The sequence below is a fragment of the Neofelis nebulosa genome, chromosome 4 (assembly GCF_028018385.1).
Source record: "Neofelis nebulosa isolate mNeoNeb1 chromosome 4, mNeoNeb1.pri, whole genome shotgun sequence".
Classification (NCBI taxonomy): Eukaryota; Metazoa; Chordata; class Mammalia; order Carnivora; family Felidae; genus Neofelis; species Neofelis nebulosa.
The window spans coordinates 15,620,427-15,631,584 of record NC_080785.1 but is presented as its reverse complement, the minus strand read 5'-3'; the positions used below and the strand labels follow the sequence as shown (position 1 = coordinate 15,631,584).

The 11,158-nt window shown below is 42.2% G+C and overlaps 1 protein-coding gene across 2 annotated transcripts in view; it reads right to left on the bottom strand.

The window, feature by feature from the left end:
- Positions 1-5,468: 5,468 nt before the first annotated feature.
- ZC3HAV1 (zinc finger CCCH-type containing, antiviral 1) overlaps positions 5,469-11,158 on the bottom strand; it is a 62,621-nt gene continuing 56,931 nt past the window's right edge. The window contains exon 13 of one of the 2 annotated variants that reach the window (XM_058724134.1): positions 5,469-9,385. In XM_058724134.1, coding sequence (XP_058580117.1) covers positions 9,120-9,385 — 266 coding nt within the window. In that variant the 3' untranslated portion in view covers positions 5,469-9,119. The remainder of the gene's footprint in view (positions 9,386-11,158) is intronic. The other variant, XM_058724135.1, reaches the window with a different exon arrangement.

The window sequence follows — 11,158 nt, the reverse complement described above, 5'->3', positions numbered from 1 at the left end:
AAGACCTAACGGAGGAACTCAACCAGCTCTCTTACAGGGTGGTTGTGGGGATTAAACGAGTTGATGGCATGTAATGTAAAGGACATAAGAGGAAGGTGACTGACTGGCAAGAGGCCAGACCTTCTCTGCCATGCTTAGAAATTTGGACTTCTATCCTGAAGACGTTGGGAAGCGATTAAAGGAATTTCAGCTGGAAGTGGCAGGATCCCTCCGCGCAGAATGTTTTCCTGCTCTAGATGTATCCTTTCTGCCTTTCATCTGAGATTAAATGACACGTCTTCAGCAAGACCTTTCTTGACCTCTCCACGTGGAACTTACCACTGATCGTGTCTCTTCTTATTTCTGTATTTGTAGAATTCAAGCAGGCGAAAGTAGGCAATCTGTTGGACAGGACAAAGTAGGCTTTGTCCTGTTCATTGCTCTGTCCGTAAACTTAAAAAACAGGGCCTGGCCATACTTAGGAGAGGTGTTTCAGAAAGATCCCTGGTAGGCGTGAGAAGAATGGATTTCTAGAAGAGCAGGGCAAGATAAGGAATAACCGAAGAAGATTTGAGGGACTGTAACTTCAGTTTTCATTGTGTTGGGATTGCAGTGGACAATCCAAGGTAAGAGGCTCAGTAGGCAGTTGTATTGTAGGCACAGGTCTAGAGTTTCCAAAAGATGCGGGGGATGTAGACTTGAGTGACATCAGATTATTAGGTAATTGAAACGGCGAGAGTCGATAAGCTCTCTCTGCAAAATGGAAAGTGTGTAAAGCAAGCATGGGAGGATAGAGCCTTCTATTATAGCAACATTAGAGAGGCAAGGGGAGGAAGAGAAAAATCCTAAGGAAAGCGGAAGTAGCCTTTCCTTCCTGCCTCGCCTAGGTCTTTTGACTACATCTGCACCTGGACTGTCTGCATAAGGTCTTTGTCCTCCAGAAGGAGCAAGCTTGCCGGCCGTTGAGGCAGGCTGGAATTGCCAAGGCATCAACACTCCAGGAAGAACCCTCGACTGGTGATGTTAGGGAATGAGTGAGGTGGGGGCCCACTCAGACCCCCAGAGTTGGTAGGAAGGTTATTTTAAACTAAAGACAATTTGAGATTCAGCAGATGTAGAAAGAAGCCTTCTTGGAGCTTCCCTTATTTCACCAAAGGCAGAAACTGCTGGAAGTGAGGCTGCCATAGATCCTCTCTCTGGGCAAGTTTCATGGCCATGAGGAAAAATAAAATAAAATAAAGTAAAATAAAACAGAGATCACTGGCACCTGCATAAACAAACATTATCACAAACTTCCATATCTCGTTTGTTCCTCTGGAAACCATTTGTTCTTCCCACAGAAGGCTTTTCTCCCCTCTCCCTCTCCCCTATTAATTTAGGTACATAAACCGTAATCTTTAACGGTTTAGGGAGTCCCTTTGTTTCCACATGCGCGTGATGAACGTCCCCCCCCCCCCCCCCCCCGCTTTCTCTCCTGTTAATCTGTCTGTTGTCCAGAAATTGAACCTAAGAGGATAAAGGAAGAGTTTTTCCTACCAGATAGTGGCTAAATATCCCAGGGCATTGTTCCTCAGGTGGAACAATTTCAAAGTGTATATTCCATAATTTCCCAAAGGTTTGTCAGTGGCATTGAGCCCCAGTTGCCCACGGCTGTAACCTGCTCATTAACATGCCCTATATTGCCTTCCTTTCCCTGACTCACCTCCCCACTTCTCTACCAGTGTTTCCTGGAATCACCTCCCAAATAATCTCCTTGCATACAATCCTTTTCTATTTTCTTCTGAGGAAGCCAGCCTAAGATAGAAACCGATAAAGGGAGCCTAGAGAAAAATGAGATTCATTCATGGACACAGAGGAGAAAGTTTCAAGGAGGAGGTGGTCAGCATTATAAAATGCTGCAGGGAGTTTCCCTATGAGAGTGTTGATAAACTAGGCAACTTTATTCCAGAGGTATAATGAGAAAAGGCAGAATTCTGTAGGCTAAGAATAAAAAGAAAAATGAGAAAATCCAACTTTTTGTCTTTTATTTTAGAGAAAGAACCTGAGTGGGGGAGAGGGACAGAGGGAGAGAGAGAATCCCAAGTGGGGCTCTATCCCACACCTCTGGGATCTTGACCTGAGCTGAAACCAAGAGTCGACACTCAACCGAGCCACCCAGGTGCCCCATGGGAAAGTCCAACTTTTTAAAATAAGTTATCTGAAAAAATAAGGTAGTGATAAAATAATAATTAGAGGAAGACGTAAGATGGAGGGAGGTGTTTTATTATAGGAGAGGCAAGCGTAGTTCTATGCCAAGTGAACAGAGCCAATAAGAAGGGAACGTTGAAATTTGGCTGAGAAGAATAATTCAGTGGGTGATTTTCATAAGGCAGTGGGAGAGGACAGGACATGGGAAGAATTAACCTCAGACGGAAGAAGAAAAACCATAGAACAAGAGGAAAAGAAGCAAGGATGAGTATATAAAAAGACAAGTTTGTAGGCTTAAGATGAAGGAGAAAAAGTCTAATAGCCATTTGTGTTGTTAAGTATAAGACTGAGAATGTGTGGAGCGGGGGGAGTCGTCACGTGAGGAGGCTAGCGAAGGTTTAACAAAGCTGTCCTGTGGGGTTGGGGGAATGAGGGCCGAGAGGGCAGGTAGGCCGTGAGAGGGCTTTGCCAAAGTTGAATACCAGGTGTACATAGTGGTGTTAATCCAAACAGCTCTGCAATTCTCTCTAAAAGTACTCAATATTAAAAATAAGTAAATAAAAACGAAACTACTCAATGTTTATAGAAACAGAATTTGATGAACATTGCTAGGTTTGCCAAATGGATGGGACATAAAGTCAAAGGTTCTAGGTGACTGAAAGTATTCGCCGAAGGAGTGGCCAGGTGCTGAAGGGGCTCAGAGCTGGATAAGAAAGGAAGTAAAGACCAGAAGGGGCAGCATGTGTGTAGGGAACGTGAGAGCAAGAGAGCTAAAGGCCATAGCAGAGGTAGGTTATACAAGTTTACAACGTCAGGGGCGCCTGGGTGGCTCAGTCAGTTAAGCATCCGACTCATGGTTTCGGCTCAGGTCATGATGTCAACAGTTGGGGAGTTCGAGCTCCAACTTCAACTCCACGATGATCATGCCTGCTTGGGAGTCTCTCTCACTCCCTCTCTCTCTGCCCCACCCTGCTCGCTCTCTCAAAAATAAATAAACTTTTTAAAAAGTTTACAATCTCAGAAGAGCAATTCTGACTAGCAGCAGGAGGGCGATGGACGTTGATGCCTGAAGTGTGAAGATGTTAGAGAAAAAGAGATTATGAGGATCTAAGGCTAGGAGTGTTGGCTATGTTGTCCACAATGAATGGTTGAAGGGGGAGAGAGGTGGGACGTCAAAGGGAAGGGTAGGGACTGTTCCTTAGAGAGGAAGCCTAGCAGAGTGGTTAACATGTGGGTTCTGGAGCTAGACTCCAGGGGTTCGGAATGCTGGTCTGTTACTCACTAACTGTGAAACTCTGGGTAAGTTATTTTACTCCTCAGCAAAGGTATGGATTCTGGAATCAGAAGTCGTGTGATAACTAAAGTATGGGAATAAATGAGATTCATGGGGAAGAGTGTAAAGGAAAAAAAAAAACAAAAAACAAAACAAAGATCCCAGAGCAGACTATTGGGGAATGTAGAGTTTTGGGGCACAAAGGGAGAGACATCAGGAAATGGCTGAAGAGGACAAGAAGACTGAGCAGAGAATGGAAAAGAGAAACACAGCGGGTTGAGATTCAGGTGGTATTTTAGGATTTAACTTTCTAGGATTCAGGTGGTTCCTTGTAAGGTGATACGTCCTCCAACCCAGATTCTGAAGCTTGTTCTCAAACGGCTGCCCGCTCCAGGCACACTTGTCTAGCACAGATTTTTTTTTTTTTTTAATTTTTTTTTTTTTGTCAACATTTTTTATTTATTTTTGGGACAGAGAGAGACAGAGCATGAACGGGGGAGGGGCAGAGAGAGAGGGAGACACAGAATCGGAAACAGGCTCCAGGCTCCGAGCCATCAGCCCAGAGCCTGATGCGGGGCTCGAACTCACGGACCGCGAGATCGTGACCTGGCTGAAGTCGGACGCTTAACCGACTGCGCCACCCAGGCGCCCCGCACAGATTTTTGAACAAGTCACTCCAAGGGCATGCACTAATATCACTGTTAGAACCTTCTCAATGAAAACTGCCTGTTATTCCCTGCTCCTTCCCAGCCACGTCCTTCAACATGGTCCCGGTGGCTCTCTGCGCCTTTAGCATTGAGCATCGCTGGCCCTTTATGGTAATTTATCTTTAAGGTAGCCAAGGCAGGACTCTGAACTGCTTGCTCCCTAGCTCTCCTCCCACCAAATGCTGGACTGAGTTCCACCACAGAAATCAAATAACGGCACCTTTTCCCAACTGCAGGACCAAAAATTAAGACTTTAAATAACATCTTCTCAAATGATCATTTCTGAAAAACGGGGAGCCTTCTATGACAAAGCAAATAAACAAATAACTAACTAGGAAAGACCAAATCTGCCCATGCTTGGTTTTGCTAGTATTTTTGTGCATTTGAATGTGGGTGCTTTGACAGCAATGGGTTGGCTACACATTGTTTCATTTACCTTGGGATACAAATCAAATGGGTTTCCCTTCACTTTAATCAAATTTCTGGTGGCTCAGTCGGTTAGGCATCTGACTTCAGCTCAGGTTCTCACAGTTCATGGGTTCAAGCCCCATGTTGGACTCCGTGCTGACAGCTCAGAGCCTGAAGCCTGCTTCAGAGTCTGTGTCTCCCCCCACCCCCTGCCCTCCCCCGCTCATGCTCTCTCTCTCTCTCTCTCAAAAATAAACATTAAAAAATTTTTCTTTTAAATAAAAAATTTCTGCTGCCATATAGGGATTTTCTTCCTCTTTCTTTCCATCCAACCTTTGTAATCAAAAAAGAATGACTGGAGGGGGCACCTGGGTGGCTCAGTCGGTTAAGCACATGACTCTTGACTTCAGCCCAGGTCGTGATCTCACGGTTCGTCAGATCAAGCCCTGCATCAGGGTCTGTGCTAACAGCCTGATTGGGATTCTCTCTATCTCTCTGCCCCTTCCCCCCTCAAAATAATAAACTTAAAAAAAAAAAAAAAAAAAAAGAATGAGTGGAGAAGAGCTTTTAAAGGAGGGACTGATATGACAATTCTGCCAATAACCATTTATATTTTTAACTTTTGGGTTCAGCCAGGCTCTGTTCCCTCCCCTGAGACCAAGAAAAGTATATTCGCAGTTTCCGCCTCCTTCTCTAAGCCCCTAGACAGAAGATGTGCCAACCAACTGTGGGCTTGTCCATCACCACCACCTGCCTTTCTTTAGCATTATCCTGACAGCTCCCTGGTCATCAAGTCCTGGAACGAAAAAGCGAGAAGGGACAAACATCTATCCCCCATCGAATAACTTAGTGTGTGCAGCTGATTATATTTTTGGAGATACCTAGAAATAAATATAGCAAATTCAGGCAGCAGAGCAAAATTAATATTTCTCTTTATTGGATAGTCTAGAATTAAGCTTGAAGAAGAAGAAATACAACTGAACTACTGAAATATAAATAGTTGAGCTTACTTTATTCAACAAAAGGCATCCGAGGTATCAGCCAATCAAGCATTCAGGCAAGTATCAGGTATGGCACAGTAAATAAGACGGGATGACTCGGCCCTCAAGGAGCTTACATTCTAATACAGAAAGTAGGTAACTGCAAGGTGGACAGATGCTAAAAATGAACAAAGAAAGGCACAAAGACTTTTAAAACCTGGGGGTTTGGGAAGCAAGCATCTCATCTAATGTAGAAGACTCCTTATGGAGGGAATAGTAAACTGACCTGAGGATACTAAGACATGAACTAAGTCAGTGGTTCTCACGGTGGGATTTTAGAAATTGATAGGTTGTTGGTTTCATAATTATTGGGAACTATTCCTGGCATTGAGTAGATGCAGCCAGGGAGAACGCATGTCTGCAGTAGATGGGTTAGTCCCACACAAAGAAGAATTATTCGGTATCCTATACGACTTTTTAACGTCCTACTGGACATTTATGTAGGACCTACAGCGCGCCTGAGAGAATATCATTCATTTTTTCCTCTTAGGCAGTCCGTTATCCTTATTTCAGTTAAGGTAATTTCGCTCTGTTTCTTACAGATAAGATATATGGTCTGTTACGACTTACCCTAACACTTGTTTTCATCCTACGCTCACACATACCTCTAAATCTTTCATTTCCCAGTACTTCTTTATAGGAAGTAGCCTCTGGACAACTCTGAAACTCCAACCCATTCATTGTAAGTAGGGGTAAGTATCTACTTCATGATGTCGTATAGAATAGTCGTGCCTGAGCATTTACATATTGAAACTCATTTTATTGTCATTACAAATTTCTTTCCTTCTATTTCTCCATTATAATAGAGTTGGGGCATTAAATTGGTTCTTAAAGAAATCCATGTGTGTAAGTAGACTGTATTCCCTACGATTCCTCTCAGGCCAACAAAGGAGATGTGACAAAATGTTATTGCTCTGAAAAGGGTGAAAAGATCTGCTAGGGTTTATAGTTGCCACCATAAGTGGAGGGGAAGAGAGGGTGCTATTGGCATCGAGTACATGAGAGCCAAGTAGGTGGAACATCTTACAATATTCTGGACAGTTCCTCACAGTAAGAAACTACTACTGTGCACCCTATACGAATTTTGAATGTCTCGCTAGACATTCTTGTATAACCTATAGCTCGTCTGCAAAAAATACTGTATTTCCTCATTTTCTCCATCTCTACAATCTGTAGATTTCCTTGCATAATATGTTTATTTCAATTAACATTCTATTTCGATATTTCTCTTGTAAGTACTATCATATGCAAACAAGTTATGCATCACTAGTTTTTATTCTAAGGTCCACTCCTTTCCCTGCTTTTTCATTTTCTTATACTTCTTTGTATAAAATCAGTTTTGATTTTCTACCTTCTTTTAAATTTACACATTAGGTATAAACATCCGACTAGGTCTTCTAACATAGTTGTGCCCAAGTAATGTGCCTTTTATTTCCCTTTTATGTTAATGTTAACTAATTTTAAATTTATTTCGGCAATTACGTGTAGGTAGAGTATATGACCATTGAATTGCATTTTGAGGATAATGAAACAGATGTTACAATGTATTTGTCATAAAAAAACAAAAACAAAAACGAAAAAGGCAGGAGTCCCAATTGAGAACCACTGAGCTAGGAGGAAAGGGGAACCAAAGAAGAAGGGAAGCCAGTGTGGCTTGTGTGGAAGAAAATAAATATCAGAGGGCAGGGAAGGGAGAAATCATAATCATGTGGGGCCATAACAAGGATTGTGAACTTTATTCCAAAAGCATGATCAGATCTGTGTTTTTAAAGATTAAGGAAAAAATTTTTAAATATGGCCATTGTTACTACTAAGTAAACAGTATCTCAGAAGGGGACAAAGAAATATTTCAGAAGTAAAACTGGACTTGGGAACAGCTTGGGAGAAGGAGAGGAAGAAGTCAAGAATGACTTCTGATTATAGAACACTGAGGGAGAAAATGGTTCGTTTGAGGGAGGCAGGTAGAGAATTCCACCTAGGACACATTGCCTTAGAGGTGCCTGTGAAATATCCAAGCAGAGAGGTCTACTGGGCAATCAGAGTTGGACAAACTGCATCTCTGAAAATGTGAGAACCAAGAGCAGGAAATGAAAACTCCAAACAGGAGCTACCATTCAAGGAAAAAAAACCCAAAAGTGCATTAGAGTAATTCTGTGTGGCAAGCCTCCCAGAAAATAACCCTGCCCTAAAAAAATCTCTATACATGTTACTGGTGGAGTCCTTGAAACCAAGGGGTTGTGCAGATGTCTGTACTGATCTACAATCTAATACAAAATCAACTCTAATGTTAATTAACTTTTATAACCTGTCTGCTAGAAGGAACTGTAACAGGAAACTTTGGCGAATGAATGTTACACAATGTTGAAAGGGAAAACTGGAAGGAAAAACCTGATTCGTTGTAAGGAAGGAACTCTTGGTCTAGGACCCTCAACTGCTTTAAAACTGTACTTACACTTGCAAACAATCCGTTATATGTAGAAAAAAGAAGCCCCTTGCAGGTGCAAGGCCTGTCTGAGGCGTTGTTTTCTTTGTTCTGATTCCGCGCTCACCAGGAAACACATCTCGCCTCCTTAAGGGGCCCACCCTCCAGTAGGGATGGCCCGGCTCCTAATTCCTTGGTGAGTCTCATCTGTTACACCGAACGACTACAAATAGCACTCAGGTTTATCAGTAATATTTGTGTGAATCTGGTTACCGTGACTCATATCCCCCCAAAATACAACTACTTCATGAAAGTCCAACCTGAAAAACCTTCTCTATAATCATATATATAAAAAGCCCAAAATTGGGCAGTAAACTCCAGTTGGTTGCTTCTCTCTGAGCCATACTTTGTGGCTCTTTTTATTGCATTCCAGAGAGTCAACCTGGATGGAGTCCCCTAAATAAACGCAGAGATAAAGAAATATATGCCCCAACTCAGATTTACTACGAAGGTGCAATACTGCAGTTACAGCTGTAATACCATTTAAGTTACCTTTTCTTTCCCCCTCCCCAGCATTTTCCAAAAAATACGCCTCCCCCTCCAACTTTCCAGTCTTCCATCCAAAAGCAGTACTGTCTTACATCCTTACATCAAAAGGCGTTTTTAGATTCCTCTCAAATTGCCCAAGTTAATTTTCTTGCAATTTAACCAAAACAAAGCCATTGCGTACAACAAACGAAGAGTAGCCGGGAGAGAAACTTATAGCAGTGACAGCAGTTTTAGGAGTCAGTCGTTCCCAGCTACATCTAAGACAGTGGTTCCCAAACTTTAGGACGCATTTGAATCCTTGGGAGACAGAAGTACCATTGCCCAGCTCTCACAGCAGAAACAGTGTTTTAGTTGGAATGGGATGCAGTCTGAACATTGGGATTGCTAGAAGGCTTCCCAGATGATTCAAATGTGTTAACAAAATTGGGGAACCATTGATCTAAGGCAATTTGATAACTACATGAGGAAATGTACAAGTTTTCTATCTGGGGCAATCTGGCTCTGTAGTGAACAGAATGGTTATGGCCTCCTTTATGACGCTGTAGTCATCATTTCTAACTAATCACGCAGGCTTTGTCTAGTTCAGTATATTCAATCACATATTCTGGGTAAATCTGATCTTTCTCGAAGATGACAAACACGGAGGGATTCAACCTTGAATCCACATAGCTGTCATATGGTGGTGGAGGAGGGCTTATGCTTCCCACAGCTCCTTGAGTAAAATCTCCAACCAGGACTCGAGCTACAAACATCACGATGTTTTTGGTATCATACCGGCAATTTTTATGGGAATAGATGGCATCTTTTCTGAAGTAATTTCCTAGAAATAGAAAAAGAAAAGAAAAAGGGTAAGAATTATCATAAAAGAAGGCATGTAGTTTGTTAAGATTATGTATCCCATGGTGTTATCGGATGATGGGTGTTAACTACCCACGTGTCAGCAACACGTTATAGATACTTAGAAACTTCCTTTGTACTTCCTTTGTACAAAAGTCTATCATGCAAGTAAATTTCAATGCCGTATATAGCCCTAGTGGAATTACCAAAACATTTGCCACTGTGCTGGGGCTCCCAGTGATGGTGTGAGCCACAGGCTACAGTAACCAAGCGGTGAGGTCACAGCAGCCTAACTCCTGCAAATCATGCAGGAGGAGTTGAACTGTAAATGATGAACCAAAGATACTCCATCAGAGGCCTTTTTAAATTGTGTACATTTTTTTTTTTTAGAGAGAGAGAGAGAGCAAGCCCAAGAGTGGGGGTGGGGGGAGCAGAGAGAGAGAAAGAGAGAGGGAAAGAGAGAATCTCAAGCAGATTCCACACCCAGCGCACAGCCGGATGCATGCCCCCCATATTGCATACATTTTAAGGAACAAAGCGCATTTACTACTGATGGGAAGGTCCTAGAAAATGTGGAAGGGAAAGGTATAGCACAAACCCTGGCAGAGCTTTTCAAAATAGTTGATCTACTGTCCTCAACTGTAAAACAACCTCGACACCACTGAGGTTTCTATACTCAGCAGACCAACAGCGATTTCCTGACAAAATCTCCTATTTTAGGGGTGCCTGGGTGCTCAGTTGGTTGAGCGTCCGACTCTTGGCTTTGGCTCAGGTCATGATCCCAGGGTCCTGGTGGGATCAAGCCCTGCATCAGGCTCTGCACCGGGTGTGAAGCCTGCTTGAGATTCTCTCTCTGTTTCTCTCCCTCTGCCCCTCTCCACTGCTTGTGCTCCCTCTCTTAAAAAAAAATAAAAGTTTAAAATTTCCTATTTTTAGGGGTGTCTGGGTGGCGCAGTCGGTTAAGCGTCCTACTCTTGATCTTGGCTCAGGTCATGCTCATGCTCTCCCAGTTTGTGAGTTCGAGCCCTGTGCTGATGGCACTGAGCCTGCTTGGGATTGTCTCTCCTTCTCTTTTCCCCTCCCTTGCTTGTGCGTGCTCTCTCTCTCTCTCAAAATAAATAAACTTAAAAAATAAATAAACAAAATTTCCTATTTTAATTTTTGTCATTGCCAGATACTTTTCTCTTTTTAACAGAAATGTGTATATTTGCAAATTCTGATTTTCTACGCAAAAGTTAGTAAGTAAAATGAATTCACTGTATTTATGGCAACGACTATTTACTACTTTTTCATTTATACTATTTATTTTTTATTACTGATTTTTTATAATTTTAGATGTTTGAACTCCAGAAATATTGCTCATCCTGAATAGGTCAGATGCTGGCTATTCTGGGTAAATGATGTTCAACACTATCACTGACCTACCATTTCTGGCCCCGTTCTCCTTCCCAAACACAGTTACCAGCTTGGAGGGGATTCTCTCATCTGTTTCTGTGTATTTACATACACATATAACACATTTACTCTGGCACAGTTTGATGTTCTTTTATCTGTTCATTAATGGGATTATATAGTATGAACTGCTCTGTATTTTTTTCCACTTTAGCCCTAGAAATTTTATTGGCACTTCACCTCACCCTACCTTATTCTTTTCAAAGACTGCACAGAATTCCATTGTATGGATGAATCATAATTTAACTACTTCTGTACTGATTAAAATATAGGTTGTTTTCACTTTTTTGTTATTACCAAGACA